Below are 22,409 nucleotides of genomic sequence, written 5' to 3' on the forward strand. Positions count from 1 at the left end.
AGGTCAACAGAAAGGAGTCCAAGTACTCCTCAAGGTGAAGTTTGTATATTCTATTAACAATGATAGCTTTATAGCCATATAACTAGTACAATACTATAAAAAAAATAATACCTGTATTCTAAGGTTTTTATTCTCTTGCTCTAAATTGCGTTTACAATACTCAAGTTCCTTCAGTCTATATTCCATGTCTGACAGTGTATGTCGAAGAGAAAGATTATTTTCTTCCAAAGTCTGACATTTTGAGCTTGAGTCTTGAAGTCCTTGCTGTAAAAAAGATACAAATCCATAAGAAAAAAATGCATTTAGAGTTTACAAAGGAAGTGTCCTTTTAAGTGATTCATTGAGAAATATGAAGAAAAAATTTCAAACTAAATTTTTAGATTCTTGCCTTCAGATGATATTTCAAACATTATACTACATTTTAATCTTGTCCCTAAACTTATTTGTTTAACAAGTAAAAAGGAATAACATTTTTGTAAAAATTTCAGTCCCAATTTAGTTATTAGATTCTTGTTACTCTGAGTACATCATACTAAACTAGCAGTTTCTAAAATGATCTTGTCCTTCACTGTGATTAAAAGTTTAACTTTTTCTTTGGGAAAGTCGTGAGACCACAGGAAAAGAATGAACTCTGAAGGCTCAACATAGTTTGGTTAGGATTATCTCTGCTCAAACAACATAGACTACCTATAGAGTTCATTTATTTGTTTATTCTGTATACAAACATAAGATGTATAATTTTTATAACTATTTCCAATGAACACGTCATTAGATTAAATGACTGAGTCAACTTAGACTTTAGTGACAATTCTTTTTGCGCCAAAATAGAGAGAACTGTGTACTTTGTAAACTATGTAATACATAAGGTTGCCTATTTTTCTGAGAGGATATTCAGTTGTTGAAAATATGCAAAGCTGTTCAATTCTCAGATGAACAAATTGTTCCATCATACTTTAATACCATCTGGATTGCGTCTCAGGACGTCAATGTGCCAGGAATTGTGCATATGGGAAGCCGTCAGTCTAGAGTATCACCTACACAAGACATCAACTTACTTGCTGTTGGCGATTATTTGCTCTCACTGATGCCAAGAGTTCTTCATACTCTTTGATTTGATTTTCTTTGAATGCCAAATCCTTTTCAAGTCTTATCTTGTCATTTTCCAGTGACTAAAGGCATAAATTACTTATTAGGACTCAGAGTTATATAAAATTGTTAACAGGTAATGTCTTGATTATGTTGTAAAATTTCAATAAAACGTGTTTCATCTCTAATTGCTTAACAAAGTGGAATTCTTCAAAGTCAAGAGAGAAACATAAGATACAAATGCATAAACTTTAAAATCCTGTATTGAAAGGACTATTTTGATGGACTGACTATTGCTAAATGTAATGAAGCAGAATGCTCTGAATAGTTTTTATGATTTATTTCAATCTACAAAGACTTCTTAATCTCAGCAGGTGGAGAATCTTCAAATTAAAATCCAGCTACACTTATAAGGCTGAAAAATTAACCAGAAAAGCAGGGAAAAACACTCAAAAGTTCTCAAGGTGTTTTTCACTAGAGTGAAATTTTACCAGAATGTATCTAGCTGATGGCACCAAAAATATCAATTAAAATAAAATTTAAAAAAAAGGTTAAGCATTGGGAGGAAGGGGTTTTCAAGTTGTTTTATTTAAAGAGAAATTCAAAATATGCTTTATCATTAAAGTAAAGAAGGAAATTCTTTTTAAATGACTACAGTTGTTCTAATTTTGTAGATAATTCTGCTTTTAAGCATTAAATTTCCTTAGTGGGAAATTAAATGATTCATGCATATCAATATACTTTCATGTACTCGTGAGGCAGTTCTTTTCTCATCTTTCAATGCTAATTAGCTGTTTCACAACACAAGTCATGTCTATGGATGAGTAATATTACTGTTTTACATTATGTTTTTTAAAGTATATTGAATGTTTTTTATTTCTGTGTGAAGAAGATAACAATCAGAAATACATGGGAAAGAAATATGAAAATCAATCTTACTGTCAAATCATTTTGAAGATGTCCAAGTTCCTCCCGTATGTTGCTAAACGTGGACAGCACTAGTCTCAGGGACTTATCAGACATACCCCTCATCTGGAAGAAGAAAAGCATCCAGGGTTTCTTTTTTAGTAATGCTTCAAAATGGGCAACACTAGCAAATGTAGCTTGTTTCTTTGTATGTTTATTCTATTGCTACAAAAATACTTTTTTTTGTTACTTTTGGTACATTTTCTCTTGAGATAGTTGCTCACTGTGTAGCCTTGACTGTCTTGGAATTGTTTTGTAGCTGAAGCAGTCTGGCCTTGAACTTACAAGAGATCCACCAGTTTCTTCCTCCAGAATGCTGGATTAAAGGTCTGTGTACCACCACACCCAGCATTTTATACTTGTTTTCAATCAGAAGAGTTCCACCACTTTCCCCTTTCTTTTTCTTCCCTCTAGATCCTCCCCAGTACACACTCCTGGAGCCCCACCCATGTCCCTCTGGATAGTCTCTTAAGCAAGTCAAGCAACATTCCTGAAAAGATTTTAACTAAGCCTTTGGAAACGTTTTCTTTTTTTCATTTGTATGAAAAAAGTACTATCTCCTTCACACAGCAGAATTCTATCATCACAGCTTTGCTTTTAATTTTGTTTTTTATTTAAATGATTAGAGAAGTGATGAGGCACTTTGAACCTTCAAGCCATAAAAAGTACTTGCCTAAGTGTGCTGTGCTGTCCAAGGATTCTGTCTGAAGTGTGAAGAATGAAGTTTTATGTGGAGTACAGGGTGCTTTGCCCTAAGCTATTTCAATTGAAGTTTTGGGGCAATAACTTGCCTTGAGTGATTCCACCACCACCCTATTCCTCAGCTCATTACTACCTCAGAAATGTAAGTTATCTCACAACACAATTCTTAAAATCATGCGCTTGTTTTACATCATGTGTATGAGTGTATGCCTGCACGTATAGATGTACATCACATGAATTCTTGGTGCTCATGAAGGCAAGAAAGGAGCATCAAATCTCCTGGAAGTATAGCTATTGTATGTTGGTAACTTCTATGTGGGTGCTTGGAACTCAACTCTTTCTTTCTTTCTTTCTTTCTTTCTTTCTTTCTTTCTTTCTTTCTTTCTTTCTTTCTTTCTTTCTTTCTTTCTTTTTATTTCTTTCTCTCTCTCTCTTTCTTTCTTTCTTTCTTTCTTTTATTAGATATATTCTTTATTTACATTTCAAATGATTTCCCCTTTCCTGGATCCCCCCTCCCCGAAAGTCCCATAAGCCTTCTTCCCTCCCCCTGTTCCCCAATCAGCCCCCTCCTGCTTTCCTGTCCTGGTATTCTCCTGCACTGCTGCACTGAGCCTTTCCAGGACCAAGGGCCTCTCCTTTCTTCTTCTTTGACATAATTTGATACGTGAATTGTGTTTGGGGTATTCTGAGCTTCTGGGCTAATATCCACTTGTCAGTGAGTGTATACCATGAGTTTTCTTTTGTGATTGGGTTACTTCACTTAGGATGATATTTTCCAGTTTGATGCATCTGTCCTGTCCCTCAAAAATCACACAGAGCTGTTGGGACAGAGTAGCGAACAGACAAAGATTGCTGCATTTTGAATACAAACCCTGATGCCAATGACACCCTGTTTTGCTTGTTGCAAGCAAATGACCACCTGCCTAGCCATCAAGAACTATGAGGAAAAATAAATTATCTGTCAAGTATCTCAACCTTAGGGTTGTGACCGCTTTAGGAGTAGAATATTAGATATCCTGCATATTAGACATTTATATTACAGGTCATAACAGTAGCAAAATTATAGTTATAAAGTAGCAACAAACTCTCATCACTCTTGCCTCTTGGCACTCTCACCTCTCTGCCCCTCTTGGGCTTTCCTCCCAATTATAACATTCACTTCCATTTGACAGTAATAGAAAATGTCTCACTTCCTCTGATTGTTTACTTTAAGAGGTACCCTTCTAAAACAAGATATCTGAATAAGACTTTCATGTATTAAGAGTTTTACAATGTATTAACCAAATGCTTAGTTTTTCATCTAGAGTCACTGACCACTGAAAGACAAATAGTGAAGTCTGAAGTTGATAAGGAAAATCAATTGAGAGATATTAATATCAAGCTAAAAGGAATTGTTAGAATTTCCCAACATTATCTTTTAAGCAATCCATAAATTAAGCCAGGAATGCCTGACAAAATATGTGACTAAATATCAGTTACAGACATACATACATACAGACAGACAGACAGACACACACGCACACGCACACACACGCACATAAGGTGTAGTTCTCATGATATTAAAAGTTGTAAGAGAGTATTGCCATTTAACTTACAGAACCAAAGCTATTAAAAAACATCATCTCTCTAAACAAAAAAAAATAGCACATAAAATATAGAAAATCATGGACCAGTAAATTTCAAATTATAAAATGTAATTACTGCTATCCAGTAATTACTGCTATCACAGTTTCTTTTTTTGAAACTTTTAGAGAAATAAACAACCAACTCTGACCAGGATGCAGGGGGATGGGAATGTAAATATATTTCTGGTAGGAGTGTAAGTTTGTGCAGACACTAGGGAAATCAATATGGAAGACTTCACAAAATATTACAATATAAACTACCATATAATCCAGCCCAACACTCCTAGGTAATTACTATGTATATATGAATTTCATTTAGTCATAAATAAGAATAAAACTGCTATTTCAAGCAGTGGCTAGAATGGCAGATCCTTTAAGCAAAACAAGACAGACTTTATACCTTTCCTATTATATATATATATAGGAAATTATAAATATATAATTTGTATAATTTGTGTTCTCTAACATAGGGAGAGGGAACAATATAAAAGGAGAAGTAGGGGCTTTTTAGGGGGGAGTTGTAGGAGGGTTCACCAGAGGGAAGATCAAGAACAAAAATAATGAATGGGTAGATGAATATGTACAAAGTACAATGACTGACACATGTGAAATTTTCCTAATGAAATTATTTTCTTCATTAACTAAATACCTGAAAATTTAAAACATAATAAAAATAATAAAGAAATTAAGAAATAGGCTTAAAACAGATTACAACAGACCATTGAGACTTGGCAAAGAAATGGGTAATAAAAAGAATAATTGAATAAAAATTTTAGAACAGTTCCAATAAAGAAGAAAACAGCAACAAGATAATCATAATGAATTAATTATAAAAATGAAAAGTAACCATAAAAATACAAAAGCAAATTTATAATACAAGAAACAGTAAAAAATAATTACAATAATGAAGTTGATCCAAGAATTCTCTATGCCTTTATGCACATGTAATAGTCACACAATTAGAACCCTGGAAGGGAAAGAGAAAGGCAGAAACTGAAAGAATATTCAGAGAAGTAGTGGCTAATAAGTTCTCCATATTAGTAGTCGTCGTCATTAATATATCTGTATATACACAGAGAGGTGGGGGAGGATGTGGAGAAAGAGTATGAATACCAAACAGGATATATTCAAAGAAATCTATTCCTTGAGGAATCAAATTAAATCAAATCAAAACAAAACAAAAACTCTTTAAATCAAAGGATAAAAACTGAAAAGTGTAAGAAAATTCTTAGTTATTGGCAAAAGCAGGTAGAAGAATAGCAGAGTTCTCGGTAGACATCATGGCAACAAGACACAGATACTGAGTTCAGAGGAGATGCATAGGAAGACCAACAGTGTCAACTAATCCAGAACCCCAGGAGATCCCAGAGACTAAGCCACCAAACAAAGAACATGCATGGGCTGGTCCTTTGTCCCTGCCCACAATCCCCAACACACACACACACACACACACACACACACACACACACACACACACATGCACACACACCACCCTGCACACATGAATGAGAGGGCTGCCTTGTCTGGCCTCAGTGAGAGAGGATGAGCCTAATCCTGCAGAGACTTGAAGCCCCAGGGATGGGGGATATAGGGGTACAGGGGTGAAGGGTGGGGAAGCACCCTCTCAGAGGAAAAGGGGTGGATGTGGTGAAGGACTCTTGGAGGATGGACTGGGAAGTGGGACAATATTTGCAATGTAAATAAATAAAACAATTTTTAAAATAAAACTTAAAAAAGAGGGAAAAAGCAAGAAAAATCAATAAAATGTTTTTTTCAAATTCTCAAAGAACAGAAATTTCAACTATGAATTTTATATCAAAAGAAATAGAGTTCCTTTTTAAATGAAGAAAACAAATCATGGTACTTTTCAGCCCTAGGAAAATGGAAATAACAAATCACTATTAGACCTACTGTTTGACTAGCTAAAAGAATTTCTCTAAATAGAATAAAATTCCAAATCACTTGGGCATATGTGACTTTCAGGGAGTGGGGGGCCAGAAAAGAGGAAATCATTTGAAATGTAAATAAAAAATATATCGAATTAAAAAATAGAATTTCACACGCAAAAAAAAAGAAGGATAAAAGTCATATGGAAAAATACAACAGGCTATAATTATGTTGAACTTTCTTATTTATATTTGATAGATGAAATAAAATTTATGATACTAATATGCTCTATATGATTGGAGAAGAAATGTTTCAGAATTATATAAATATATGGTAAAGAGAGAAAACCCTCAACTCTTTCTACAGCTTCTGAAACTGGTAAAATACATTAAAATTCAAACATGGGATTAAGATATATATAATTTGATAGCTAGAGAAACTACTAAAAGAGATGTACTCCAAAATAATAATAACAAATCTAAATAGAATTAAAAAATGCCATGTATTTCATAAAGAAACAGAAAAAGAATAAAAAAAAATTGTAGGATATTGTCTTGCTTAATGATTGATGTAGGAGGGCCCTGAGCTCTGTGGATAGTGCCACCCTTGGGAAGGTAATATTGAGTTATTTAAGAAAGTGGATTGACTTCCAGAGTGGTAGTACCAGCTTGTAACCCCACCAGCAGTGGAGGAGTGTCCCTCTTTCTCCACATCCTTGCCAGCACCGGCTGTCTCTTGAGTTTTTAATCTTAGCCATTCTGACAGGTGTGAGGTGAAATCTCAGGGTTGTTTTGGTTTGCATTTCCCTGATGACTAAGGATGTTGAACATTTCTTTAGGTGCTTCTCAGCCATTTGATATTCCTCAGGTTGAAATTCTTTGTTTAGCTCTGTACCCCATTTTTAAGGGGGATATTTGGCTCTCTGGGCTCTATCTTCTTGAGTTCTTTTTATATCTTGGATATAAGCCCTCTGTTGGATGTAGTGTTGGCAAAGAACTTTTCCCAATTTGTTGGTTGCCAGTTTTGTCCTATTGACAATGTCCTTTGCCTTACAGAAACTTTGTAGTTTTATGAGGTCCCATTTGTCAATTCATGATCTTAGAGTGTAAGCTTTTGGTGTTCTGTTCAGGAACTTTTCCCTTGTGCCCATGTCCTCAAGGGTCTTCCCCAGTTTCTTTTCTATTAGTTTCTGTGTGTCTGGTTTTATGTGGAGATTCTTGATATATACACAATGGAATACTATTCAGACATTAGAAACAATGAATTCATGAAATTCTTAGACAAATGGATGGAACTGGAGGGCATCATCCTAAGTGATGTAACCCAGTCTCAAAAGAACACAAATGGTATGCACTCACTGATAAGTGGATATTAGCCTAGAAACTTGGAATACCCAAGACACAATTCACATACCAAATGATGCCCAAGAAGAAGGAAGGAGTGGCTCCTGGTCCTGGAAAAGCTCAGTGCAGCAGTGTAGGGGAATACCAGGATAGGGAAGTGGGAAGAGATGGATTGGGGAACAGGGGGAATTAGGGAACAAGGGGAGGGAAAAGGGATTATAGGACTTTCGGGGAGGGGGGACCCAGGAAAGGGAAACTCACTTGAAATGTAAATAAAGATTATATCGAATAAAAATAAATCCCCCCCCCCAAAGAAGCCGATTGAGCAAGCCAGAGGCAGTAAACCAATAGCAGCATCCATCCATGGCTTCTACTTGAGTTCCTGCCTTTACTTCCTAAACTGCTACTTGGAAGTATACGGTAAATATACCCTCACCACAGTAATATAAACCCCCAAGTCTCGTTTTATTTTCGTTTTTGAGGAACCTTCATAGTGATTTCCATACTGACTGGATTATTTTGCTTTTCTGTAAGCCATATATAAGGATTCCTTTTCTTCTGTATCCTGACTAGCATTGCTTTTTTTTTTTCTTAATGCATACTACATTCAGCCATATTTACTTGGCTTCTATCTTTATTTGTGGATTTTCCTTTATTATAGGAAAATTTCCTGTTCCTATGAATTCTATCCTTACACAACACTGGAAAGAGAAGGCAAAGCCTTTTTACCTTTCACTGCCTGTACTTGGGATGGGAGAAAGTAGCGTATGAAATGGACATGGAAAAGAAAAGGGAAAGACTGCTTAAGAATCAGGTTCTACTAAAGTATGTAAGTATTAACTAATAAGAATAAAGTATTGACTAATAGGAACAATAGGTATTGTTGGTAAAGTATTGACTAATAAGAACAATAAGAACAGCAGGTAAAACATTGAGATTGATTTTCTAGATGCTAGACATTCAAGTCTTCTTAAAACATAGTCAATTCCTGTGGAACATAGCTTTTATTTGAGGCTATCCATTCCTCCGTTGAGAGGGACATCTGGGTTCTTTCCAGCTTCTGGCTATTATAAATAGGACTGCTATGAACATAGTGGAGCATGTGTCCTTATTGCATGCTGGGGGATCCTCTGGATATATGCCCAGGAGTGGTATAGCCGGTTCCTCAGGAAGTGTCATGTCCAATTTTCTGAGGAACCTCCAGACTGATTTCCAGAGTGGTTGTACCAGCTTGCAATCCCACCAACAATGGAGAAGTGTTCCTCTTTCTCCACATCCTCGCCAGCATCTGATGTCCCTTGAGTTTTTTATCTTAGCCATTCTGACTGGTGTGAGGTGCAATTGCAGCATTGTTTTGATTTGCATTTGTGTTACTACTTTTTAAATTTTTAATTGAAAATAGATTTTTCTCATACAACATATGCTGCTTATAGTTTCCTCTCCCTCTACTCTTCCTATCTTCACCCCTTTCCCTTCCCTCTAGATATGCTCCCTTTCCATTTCTCATAATAAAAGAATGGACTTTTAAGAGATTATGACCAAACATAACAAAATGAGATATAAGATAAAACAAAAATTATATATCAAGTTGGACACTGATTGCATCTTACCTGCAGAATATAACGAATTTGCTGTTTTGTAAACTCTGACAGTCCTTTGGGAATCAATGACTCAATGTCTTCTGACTGTAAGAAAATAGAAATTATCCTTTGAAAACATCAGCACTTTAATCTTATGGGCTGTACTTCATAGACTTCAGTGTAAAAATAGCATATTTTGGGAGGATAGTAGAAGATTAAATCACCTTTCAAAGAGTTTAAATACTCAGTTATATTACATAGACTTGGAAATACTACTAAATTTCAGAGATTGTTAGAGAAAAGATTTGGGCAACCAGTCAAACATTCCACTTGTGTTTTAAAAGATCAGTTTAGGTCGGTGGGCTGAGAGGCACAATGCTTTCCTAACATTACAAGGTCTTCAACAGAGGAATGGATACAGAAAATGTGGTATATATACACAATGGAGTACTATTCAGCCATTAGAAACAATGAATTCATGAAATTCTTAGACAAATAGATGGAACCGGAGAACATCATCCTAAGTGAAGTAATCCAGTCTCAAAAGAACACTCATGGTATGCACTCACTGATAAATGGATATTAGCCTAGAAGTTTGGAATACCCAAGACACAATGCACATATCAAATGATACCCAAGAAGAAGGAAGGAGTGGCTCCCGGTCCTGGAAAAGCTCAGTACAGCAGTGTAGGAGAATACCAGAACAGGGAAGTGGGAAGGGGTGGATTGGGCAACAGGGGGAGGGAAGAGAGCTTATGGAACTTTCGGGGTGGGTAGCCAGGAAATGGGAAATCACTTGAAATGTAAATAAAGAATATATCAAATAAAAAACCCCAAAACCAAAAAACCAAAAACAAAAAACAAAAAATACCAAAGTCCTGTCTTTGAACTCAGAACCAAAGGGGTAGGTACAATAGAAACTTTAAACAAAGTGAGTTCTTACCTGGGTGTAGTAATACATGCCTATATTTCTAGTACCTAAGTGTTTAAGTCAAGAGGATCAAGGCTAGCATGTTCCATATAGGTTCAAGACTAGGACATGATATATAAACAAATCCTGCCTCATAAAAGCAAGTAATAATGGTGATGGATATAACAACAATAATAGAGGATTCAAAATTTACTTGAAATAGTATCACTTTGTCCTCCAAAATTAAGTTTTGTTGGATGGAATATATGTTTGGGAAGCTTAATTTTTAAATAGTGAAAACTGTGAAATAAAATTATAGGTATTATAGGACTTAAAGAAAATTTGTTGAGGCTATTGTGACTTTTGAGAGATTATATGTTACCACAGCAACATTTTTAAGCTTCAGCTAAATTAAGAGAGAAGCCACAATAAGTCCTTTTCATAGGCAATTTAGAACTTACAAAACTGTTTTAGTGAATATAGCATAGCAACATACAGGAAATAATGATAAAATTAATGCATAAGAGGTGATTTTTCTTTTTGTTGCTAAAATAAACTATCTAATTGCTTATTAAATTAAAATAAATTGGTTTTCAAAATCACAAATGTAATGGAATTGATAATTAAAGATTTTTTTACTTCAAGTTGCTGTTGCATATGGTTTTGAACCATATTTGATATTTATTTTTATTGTATAATTTCTGTCTTCTAAGACAGTTTCGTTATCAAGTAAATTTTAAATGTATTTTAAGCGATGACAACTTAAATCCTAGTTATAATCATAAAATATTCTTTCTGATTATTACATTTTTAGTCATTACAAAGACATAAACATCAGTTTCTTTACCAATCTATATTTTCAGTCTGATAAATAAACAAAATAAAGGAATATTATTAGTACCACAATCAAAGTGTACTTTGTTCTCTAATTGAATGACTTCTGGACTTACTGTATCTGCAGACTCAAAATCTTGTTTGCTGCAAAAATGACAAAAAGACAATTTTAGAAAAAAAATGAATTCTGTAATCATATACAAACATTCCCGTTCTACTTATTTTATATTTTGTACATAAAAATAGTACTGGTTTAAATTGGAATCACAAATAAAGAAATTTAAATATCAAAAATGGAACTTTCACTAAGTTTGACTAAAATGATTTTTCTGGAATTAGCTTATATACTAGAATAAGTAACATCTAAATAAAAAGTAATAAAATATACAGAATGAGACCATTGTCTATTTCATCATGCATTTGCGGGGAGATGAAGAAGTGCCTGACAGCAAATGTTGTTTGGTGAACCCAAGCACAAGTACAGGTTTTTCTCTTCTTCTCCCTCCATTTTCCCTTCTGGGTCTCACTTTCCGGTTTGAGCTAGTTTCTCTCTATTACTGTTCTTGTGTCATTTATTTCATTTTGCCAAAAATAAAAGCTTTTAAGAAAATGTCAATTCACCTAATATATGTATACTAAAAAGAATGTGATTTGAATCTACACCCAACAAAGCAAAACAGTCAAAATTCTAGCTTCATAACATAACTTAATATATAATTATATTTATAATATAATTTCTAGAAACAAGATGAGTATTTGGACAGAGAGGATGAGTGAGTGTTTGTGGAGCCAAATTAAAAAGGCAGATCTTATGGGATTATCAGTGGTCATACAAGTCTGAAATATGCTGCTGCAGGAACTGTGAAATCTGGGAAGAGTTCAGTTACCGTGTTGTCAAAGGCAACAGACCAACCTTAATTTTGTCTAATTACTTCCTCTCCACACAGAAGAAGAATGAGATATGAACACGAATGGTAAACATGTCAAACAAACTGAAATGTACATGTTTTGACAGGCAGGTAGAAGTAATATTTTAAGGTATTAGTTTTTGTACACTAGTCCCTAACTTTATCCATTATGTAATTGCTTATGAGCAAAATTTTGTTTATAGAGATAAATGGGTAATTGTTAAAAGACTGTTGCATACATTTATAAAAATATGCAGGCTACTATGGAAAAAGAATTCTAGCTTTCCATTCCTAAGACCTGATTAATACATGTAAAATAGTTTGCACGTATGTATGTGGTATTTGCTGTGTTGTGCCAAATAGATATTTTGGGACAGACCTAGGGAGAAAATGAAATACCCACAAAGTATAACTAAAATACAAAGGAAAAATATATTATTGAAAAGTCATATGATAGTTTATATATAAGTAAAAGAATACTCAAAGATGTTTGAATACATCTCTAGCTTTTGGTAGTTAGATGTTCTTAATTAATTACTTTATCTGTAATTTTATGTAGTTGGTTTTCAAATTTTATAATATAGAGAGGTATACAGTTTCTGACATATGATGGTCACTCAATAGGTTATTGAGAGAGGTATACAGTTTCTGACATATGATGGTCACTCAATAGGTTATTGAGAGGAAGGAAAATATATTAAGATAGCAAACTTGTACAAAAATAATTGAACACATGGCTTAATTATTTGGGTCATGTGAGAGTAGAGTTTTTCAGATAATGCAAGATGTTATTAGATCTAATGATCAAAATCTAGCAAAAGAGAAAACTCACATATTTATAATGGAATAGACTTAAATAATTAGCTGTATTTTTCTCTGATATATCTTGAGTGAATTAAAAGTACTGAACGCATACAGTTTGCCAACAATATTAAGTTCTGTATTAAGTAGCATGAATTCCAAACTACATTAAATGGCCCTTCTATAGATAGTACACAGTGGAAGATGAATAGAAGAGATGGCAGTAGAAATAGGGGACAGAGAGCCAAGTGTCTAGAGTTAGCATTCTGCCAAGTGGGATGGACAATTAGATAAGAACAGAAAATAGTTGAGGAAAATGGAAGGAGAATGGATGTAGGAAGGTAAAATTTATTGAAAAGAGGGGGATATGAGATGAACATATTAAATGCCTTCTTTAACTTAAAAAGTATACAAAATTATATATTATATTATATCTTCCATATTTATATACTATATAAGTTCTATAATAAAAATATTTATCTAGATGCAAAAGAATGTAGATTACTTTAAATTTGTTGTCATATCCATTCTTTGACTATATAGCACTAGGATGTGCTGTCATCTACAAATAAAAGATACCCTCAAATTCCAGGGAATCATTATGCTACTGGACTGTGTAGGCACTTGTAGTCATGCAATACATATACTATCATGCAGACACACACACATGTACACATAAAAAGGCAAATCTATGTATATATATATATATATATATAATTGCATGTTATTTATTATATCATGTAGAGTTTTCTATTTACAAATACATAATGCTCCACAATGTATGCTACATACAATATACTATATAAATTAATATACTGAGATTTGTGCATAAAATACAGTATTTATAGATAAAATTTATAAATTGAGAACACATCAATAACAAACACATATTGGTGTATTGGTAGTAAAAATATATATTCTATTATAAATGTAATATGCTAAAAAAAACCCTCATAAGAACCATACATTTTTAAGTGACATGATTATATGTATTTATGAGGCATCAAATGATGTTTACATCCATGTGTAACAATGCAATTTTCAAATTAAAAATTATTGTAGCAAATGTATGTCATTTATGAAGGAAACACTCAAAATCCTGTCTTCTAGATTTGAAATTCAAAGCTCATTATCATTAGCACTCTGTATTAGCACACTAACTTACCCTTATCCAGCCATAGTTTTGTTTACATTGCATCTTTTTTTAATATTTTTATTTTCTATATTCTTTGTTTACATTCCAAATGATTTCCCCTTTCCTGGTTCCCCCCCCCCCCGCCATATGTCCCATAAACCTCCTTCTCTCCATCCATTCTCCTATCACCTCCCTCCTTTTTTCTCTGTCCTTATATTCCCTTCCCATGCTAGATCAATCCTTTCCAGGATCAGGACCCTCTCCATACTTCTTCATGGAAGTCATTTGTTATGTGATTTGGGTATTCAGAGCTTCTGGGCTAATTAATATCCACTTATCAGAGATTGCAATCCATGTGTATTCTTTTGTGATTGGGTTACCTCACTTAGGATGATATTTCCATCTTGATCCCCTGACCACTCTGAACTCGTGGCCATGCCCATCCTACTATCACCCTCTATGAAATTATTTCTTTTTAAGATTATAAGGTAAGTCATGTGACATTTGATTTATGTGCCTGTGTTATTTTAATAAACAGAGTCACCCCTAATTCCATTTATTTTCTTGAAAATGGCAGAATTTTATTTTTTGTATGCTGGTAGATTGTCAGGTTGTTTTCATTCCTTGGTATCATGAATGCAGGATTTAAGGTGTGTCTTTTACACATTCATTTCATTTTATTTGATAATATACCCAATACTAAGATTTATGGATCACATGGTGTAGTTTTAGTTTTCATTTTAAAATTTCTACATACTGTTTCCCAGAATGACTAGTGTCAAGTCCCACAATATTCAATTTTCCTTCTTCACATCTACACTACCATTCATCTTTTGTCTTTTTAACATGTCATTCATTTCATTTAGTTTCTTTCCCAAGGAGTAGTTTTTGTCATCAAAGAACATTACAAAAGAAGATATACACAGTTCTTAACTGATCTTAAAGTAATGAGATTTTTGCTCATTTCCATAAAGCACATTAACTCTTTTTTGTTTGGTTTTGACACTTTTCAGACATACATAATCTTTCTAGATAGCACCAGCTGGCAAGATAAGATATGTAGCTCAGGATGGACTCAAAATGAAGAGGTCGTCTAGCCTCAGCCTTTTGAAGGCAGTGATCACAGGTTGGGAAGTCACTTCATCAATGTGATTAACTTTTAAAATGGAACATTTGCTCAGTTTTGTCATACAATCACTGTATTTGCTCAGTACTGGTGTTCTGCTGTGATCCTGAATGTATTCTTTCAAAAGGACTTTAAGGGCTTGAGAGGTGGCTCAGTAATTAAGTAATACTGCTCTTTGAGAGGACCCAACTTTTATTCCCCAGTTCCAGGGTCTCCAAGTTCTTCTGGGCGATGTGGGCACCCAAACACATGTGGTGGAATAAATTCATGGAGGCGCCCACATATGCATGGAAATCTTGATATATCTATTATTTAAATTACAAAATTGTACCTATATATTTGACAACTGCAACATCAAGATGAAAAATACAGTTATAGTACCTTCCTCCAATTCGCTCCAAATGTTCTAATAAGCAGTGATATAGGTCTGTATTCTTGCGGCTTAGATCAGCAAGCAACTCTCCAAAATATTTGGGATCCAATTTTTCAGGGCCATCATCCTGAATTATCACCTGAGGCAAATACCAATTGCAATTATAAGCAATATTGATTTTCTAAGTTCATAGAATATTGATAGGAATTTTTAAATATATTTTTATTCTTTAATCCTTTTTTACAGTCCAGACTTCATACCCATCCAGGTCTGTCCCCACCCGACCACTCCCCATCCTATACCTCCTTCCTACCCCACCTCCATCTCTAAGAGGATGTTGCCATCCCCCACTCCCATCCCACCGGACCTCCCCACTCTCTGAGGCTTCAAGTCTCTCAAGAGGTAGGTGCATCTTTTATCACCGAGGTTATGAAATTTTAAAGAATAAAAAACTATTTAAAACATCACTTGAATCAAGTCACTAAATTTTTTGTGCACTAGATGTGTATACTTTCAATAGGTGAGGAATTGAAAGGAAAAATGAACATTGAAATATTTTCAACTTCATTTCACTCAATGTTAAATGATCTAGTGGATGTAAAACTTGAAAAGCATTAATTTTTCTTTCTTTTATTAAAAGTAGATGTTTTTCATACAATATATTTTGATCATGGTTGTCTCTTCCCAACTCCTCTGAAATTCCTTCCACCTTCCTTCCCAATGGATTCCACGTGCTTTCTGTTTCTCCTTAGAAAGTAAACATGTATCTTAAGAATAATAACGGAATAAAATAAATAAGATATTAAAAAACTAAACAACTGGAATAGGACAAAACATTTGTTTGAACACAGATGAATCCGCTAAAAGTATAAAACTATATATGTTTACATAAATGTACATATAGTTGAATTTCAAATATACTGCTCATTTTCAATGTCTAAGTCAATTCTTACCTCAACACACCCTTGATAAGTATTTAGCAGATTGAACTTTCTTCTTTCTTTTGCTCCCAGAGCATATTGTTTATACCCTCCTAAGTAAGATGACAATATTTTGCTTTGCATTAAATTTTAGGTCCTACCACTTTCCTCTATTAGAGGAAACTAAGGCAAAGCAAAATAAAAGATTAAGTTGAATGTACAGAGGTAATTCTATTTGGCCAATTATGAACTGTAAAATAATGATTTCAAATGATTTAATCTAATAATGTGTATTTTTGTCATTATCCATCTATATAATGTAAGAAATCTCACATACTGCTCTAGAGGTTAATGTTTCCATTCAGACAGTTAGAATAAAGATCATTTTAGGCTTTTTAAAAAAAATATTGGAACAGCTTGAATTTTTAAATTATTTCTAGTTATTTTGTACCAATACAGCCAGCACATATCTATATACCTATATCTATATATTTCTAAGCATTAGTCCTGAGAAATAATACCATGTATATTTAAAAATTCCTGTATTGGAAGTTTATGTCTTTTTACTTATTCTTTTGTCTTTTAAGAGATATCTATGAGAGAGGTCAATTTGAAATTGGAGGAAGTACAAATGATTTTTGACTCTCCATTATTTCAGTCATTATTGTTAGTTTTTACCAGATTAAAGAAAATCATTTTTTCCTATTATCACTTTTGCAGCAGATGTTTACAACTCCAAAGTCTTTACAACATAAATTAGTCACCCATGATTGTATCTAGGGAGGTTTCTCCTTAGCAACTAAGTTTTGGTTTCTATTTTGTTATGATACACAATAAAATATAAGTATAGTCTGACTTGAATTAGTATAATATATTCCCAAAGAATATATAGAGCAACTAATTACAAGCTGGTGAAATGCTATCATTAACAATCATTTCAGATGACAGCATTTCTAATTCGTTGTTCATTTGAATATTGTATCTCATGAAAATATGTAATGCTGAACAACTGTTGGGCTCATTTCTAAAGATCTGTTATCAGTCACAATATTAATATTCATGAGTTGAGTCATAACTCCATCCATTTAATTAATGAGCCTGAATGATTTCTATCTTTTGAAAGGAGTCTGGATAGTTGTTTCTAAAATGTTGTTAAAACACACTGGTACAATTCTTCAATGTTTGAAAGAAGATTGAATGTGAGTATTAGACTACTGAAGTAAGACATGTTTAAGAACTTAATTTGGTAAGTATTGAACTAGTTGATCTTACCTGTTCATGTATTTGGCTTGGCCCGCCATGACAGAGTTCATGCCCAATATTTGAATCATTTTCTGTTATACATTGGATTTGATGGCTAGAATGGGACTGTTGACAATGTGGTGAGTGGATGATCTGGGGTTGCTGGATGACATGATGATGGCATTGAATTTGAGGACAGCATTCCTAAAACATATATACATGTCAAAAATAGCCATCTAAAATCAGATCTATAGCAAATCAAGAAAAGATTGGAAACAAATTTGAAAAACCACAACAAAATAATTAGGTGTAGAATTTGTCATTTTAACTAGTGATATTTTTAATTTATATGTTAAGAAATTTTTATTACAATTTGTTTTTATTTAATCAGTAACTATGGCCATCAAATACTTACCCAAATAAGCCATAAAAATTCATGTTCTAATTACATTGATAATTTAGTTGTACTTAAATCTAAAATTATTATGAATATTTTAAGCTTTCTTTTATGACTCAATAGGTGCTCTACTATCTAATTATATAATAAATAATTCTATGATGCTGAAGGTGAAAAGTATTTAAAATTAGGAAAACATACAATACAGTTATTTTCAATAGCAGGAAGCATATTTGTATCCCTATTGGGGAGGCAATGAACTCATGCTTATGAAACTTGAGAAAAGGCTTTTCAAAAAACATTGAGAATCATTGATTGCTGCTTTTGATCCAGAAAATGTAAGCCCTTACTATAATTTTACCAGATACTTTATTCAAATACTGCTTTTATTGAGTTTTTGTGTGGAGTAAATGAATTGTCTGTAAGAAATGTGTATTACTATTGCTACCATCATAAACTTTAATTTTAATGTCATTTATCTCACAAAATTTGAGCATAGAACTAATATTCTTCCAAAGACAACAAGTCAGACTGTGTACTTCTAATGACAAAATTAATAATAGACAAACTTGTGAGTAGAATTCATGATTTGTTCCTCAGAATGTAAGGGTATAAAGGTCATTTATATTGACTGCAGGAAAATCTGGAATTTGCTTATACTCAATCTATTTTACCTGTTTATTGTGTCATGATTTTGTTTTCCTCAACAGTACAGGGAGGAACTAACATTTACATATATCCATTGGGAGGGCTTCAGGCATACTTGAACATTACTATAGTATGTTGTTATTATTCTGCTTTGAAAAGAGACAGCTAATAAAAGCCTGCTTTCAAAGGAAAAACACTCAAGTTTTAGTCATAATGTTACATTCACTCACATATGGTCAAGATTGAAAGTATAAATTCAGTGTAAATTTTCTTTTTGACTATAAAAAGTGGACTTATTGAAAAGTAATATAATTCAAGCATTTAGAATCTTAGGTGCAACAACTCTCAACCTATATCAGATGTAAACAATAGCAAATTACAGAACAATGAATTCAGTATCCCCCCCTCTGGTTTAATGTGTAATCTACATACATATATGACAAATATATATGTGTATATACATACATATACATATATACATACACATACATATACATATATGTCCTTTTATATGAATAGAGTGATAAACTTCCAAGAGTGTCTATCTGCAAAATGAAACCAGAGACATGAAGGCCCAGATAGAGAAGCCAATTACGATTAATAGTATTTGTATTGTTTTAAATATTCTTTTTATAGTCTGAAATTTCTTACTCCATATGAACTACATTTTATGTGCATAAAATATTTTGAAATAAAGAAAAATATATGAGGAGGTATATATTATGAACAGAAACACAGAAACTGCCTCTATAGATATATAAAGGCCATAGAATCAGCTCTTGGCATTCCTTTCTCTAGACTGTTTAAATGTGACTCATTTTACAAGTGTGATAGAACTGAGATCTTTACAGTTTAGAAAACTAAACATATGCTTTAATCAACTTTCTACAGATTAACAGATAAATATATTATCTGTTCTTTTATGTTATAAAATGTCACCATGTTGTGTTGGGATGTTAAAAAGAATTGTATTTACTACTTTTAGTCTTGATGTTAAGGTAGAATCCAGAGCTTCATCCACACAAGAGCCTACCCCTGAATTATAGTTCAGAAGTCATTGTTTTAAAGGAAAATATTCATATTATAATCATATTTTAAAGCATATCATAATTTAAATGTAATAGTTCAGAATATCAAACAGTTATTATCTCTCATGGGTTATTTCTTTAGATAGAGAGGGGAAAGAATAATATAAAATACAAATAGTTTGAGAGGATAATTAACTTGCTGCTAGAACTACCTTACCAACTTTTTACTACAGAGGCCTCTTTTTTCTTGGACAAGTGCCAGTACATTGCTTTGATTGGACCTTGGCTTCATCTAGCATGCTGTGGTATAGCCCCTATCACTGAGGAAGTAACAAAACAAAAAAAAATATGTTTTGTTCCATAGTACAGGTAAATTGTACTTTGGACAGAGTACATGGTAGTTATAAAACTCCCAAATGACTGAAATCATTAGTGAAAAAAAATGTCAGCACAAATAAATACTAATGTCAACACTAAGCAAAATAAATAAAGTATAAATAAAGTAAAAAATTTTCCTTAACTTTTTAAGCTGCATGAGTGGGAATACAATAGGTGTTATAGAAAACATTGTATTCTAGAGGCTATTTAAGTGGAAAAACTATTCATTCTCATTAAAACAGAAACTTAAAAGCAGCATTAAATAATGTACCCCAAATTCTCCCATACTACTTAAAAAGTATAAAACATCATTTTCATATCCCAGTTGAATAAATATAAGTGTAAATTAACAGCTTTAGAAACTATTATTTGGAATATCAAAAACAACCAGTGATTTTTTTTCTAGTTGATACCATCATGTTGGGTTTTTCTTCACAAACACTTGTTTAATCTACCAGGTCTTTAGACACTATTCAGCATAACAGGTAAACCAAAAGGGAGACATTTTGATATTATCATTCTGAAAATTTATGTCATTTAATTTTTTCTAGGCATCAAATAAGGAATATTTGATACATAGCATGTAATTTCCTACAAGTCTACTAACAGTTGGCAATAAGTGCTTATAAAAATAGAGCATGTTCTTATTCCAACAAAAGCCAATACATTTTCAGTGTGTTTTATTTACATATGAGAAAGATAATTTTGTTTTCAAGACTGATTTTATAATATTTCACTACCTATTATGTCCTGAATTGTTTGTTACTCATACTCCAAATTTATAATGGTGTTCTAAGTTCCAGAAATATAGAATTTGCTTTCCTTTAAAATATGGTCTTTTCAGATAGAATCCATTTAGAGTAAGGTTACTGGGATGAGATCCAATCCAATATGAGCAATGTTCTCATAAAAATGTGAAATTTTACACTGAGAGAGCTATACAGAGAAGGATGCTGATTCGAAGATGCTCATGTAGGGCATCATGTGATAAGAAGGGGTTTGGAATGTGATTATGCAATCAAAAATGCCTGAGGGTGCCACAAGCTAAATAAACTAAGAATGAAAATGTTTCTTTCCTGACAGTTCAGAAGGATGATGGTCCTGTCCCACACTGGAGTTTCCAATTTCTGCTTTTTAGAATTGCAAGACAATAAAATTCTTTCACCTTACACCACCTAATTCAAGTATGACTTAAAGTTTTAGCTTTCTATATCCTTCAGAATATTTTACTTACCTGTTAATAGTATTAAGTCTGAACATATTAAAATAATGTAGATAACATTATAGCCTTTTACTTTTTGTAAACTAGTTTTTTAAGCTGTATTATATACATCTAACATATCATGTATGGGTTATATACATCAGAAAACATATACTATATATATGGTTCATTTTCTACCATTAGCTTTTGTGACTTCATATTCCCATTCAGTAAAATGAGCTTCATAATAAAATATAAAAATATTAAGGATAGAATGAAGGACTGTAGACAAGATGACATACTATAATTCATAGTGGTCTTGTCTGATACTTGATAATTATTATTTCAATCCTACTAAAACATTCATAATTCAAAATTTATATTTATAAAACAAACATTAAGATGAATATTACTTACCTGATCTGTATTTAGCTTCTCCACTTTTCTTATTGTTTTTTCATAAATCACATTGTTTCCCGGGAAGAATTGACCTCCTCTTAGGAAAGGAGACAATGGTTCCTAATAAGAGATTAAATAATATGTTTTGATTTAAAAGGTGTTGTTCCCATAGGCCCTCCAAAAAATACACAGTATTTACTAGACTCTGATATAGTAACAGATTTTAGGAAGATAATGGAAGGATTCATTAATATGTTTCTTCCAGGAGAAAGAATTTTAACAATAGTTCATCGATGAGAACAATGTGAATTCCTCCCGTTTTTACTGGTTCTCCAGGGGAGATCTGAAGGAAGTAGGAAATATAGTATTTGGTTTTTGGGGTGAGAAATGGGTGAGAAATATAAAGTACATTGGGCTTGAATTGCTGTAACCCCTTTGGCTCTGAGATAGAACACAAGAAAAATGTTTGTCTTCTAAGATAGTCTAGCATGAAGTTGTTGGCATTTAAACTGGGGTCACAGACAGGTTTCTTTCCATATAAAGAAATTATTAGAGAAATTTAGAATAACTAGAATTCAGTCTGAACTATAGAATTTACTAAACCATAAGGTGGGTAGAACTGCCTTGGACTATCTTTTCTAGGACTCAATTTGCATGTCATTGAAGTGCACATCCCTATTTGTGATGATAATCAAGGCTAAGATTCTCAGTACAACATATGTTTTGAGTACTGAGAACAGGGTAGAAGCTTTAAGAGCCACTGTATCTCCATATAATCAACTAAATTGCTATAATATTAGCCAAGTACTCAGAAGATATCAGTCAATGAAATAAAGGCCTGTAACATGTCTTAGATTGAACGACTAATGAAAAATCAGACAAGGAGTCCAGTGTAAATGTAATGTAAGTCATATTCTTTT

At 32.9% G+C, this 22,409-nt stretch overlaps 1 protein-coding gene across 1 annotated transcript in view; it reads right to left on the reverse strand.

The window, feature by feature from the left end:
- Positions 1–22,409, reverse strand: part of Pof1b (POF1B actin binding protein) — a 56,289-nt gene that overhangs the window by 4,937 nt on the left and 28,943 nt on the right. Inside the window, exons 4-11 of the mRNA XM_052170275.1 lie at positions 21,508–21,609; positions 17,469–17,642; positions 15,285–15,415; positions 11,050–11,077; positions 9,220–9,294; positions 2,026–2,118; positions 1,056–1,169; positions 112–264 (exon numbers count right to left, since the gene is read on the reverse strand). Of these exons, the coding sequence (XP_052026235.1) occupies positions 112–264; positions 1,056–1,169; positions 2,026–2,118; positions 9,220–9,294; positions 11,050–11,077; positions 15,285–15,415; positions 17,469–17,642; positions 21,508–21,609 (870 nt within the window). The remainder of the gene's footprint in view (positions 1–111; positions 265–1,055; positions 1,170–2,025; positions 2,119–9,219; positions 9,295–11,049; positions 11,078–15,284; positions 15,416–17,468; positions 17,643–21,507; positions 21,610–22,409) is intronic.

Source organism: Apodemus sylvaticus, chromosome X (assembly GCF_947179515.1).
Source record: "Apodemus sylvaticus chromosome X, mApoSyl1.1, whole genome shotgun sequence".
Classification (NCBI taxonomy): domain Eukaryota; kingdom Metazoa; phylum Chordata; class Mammalia; order Rodentia; family Muridae; genus Apodemus; species Apodemus sylvaticus.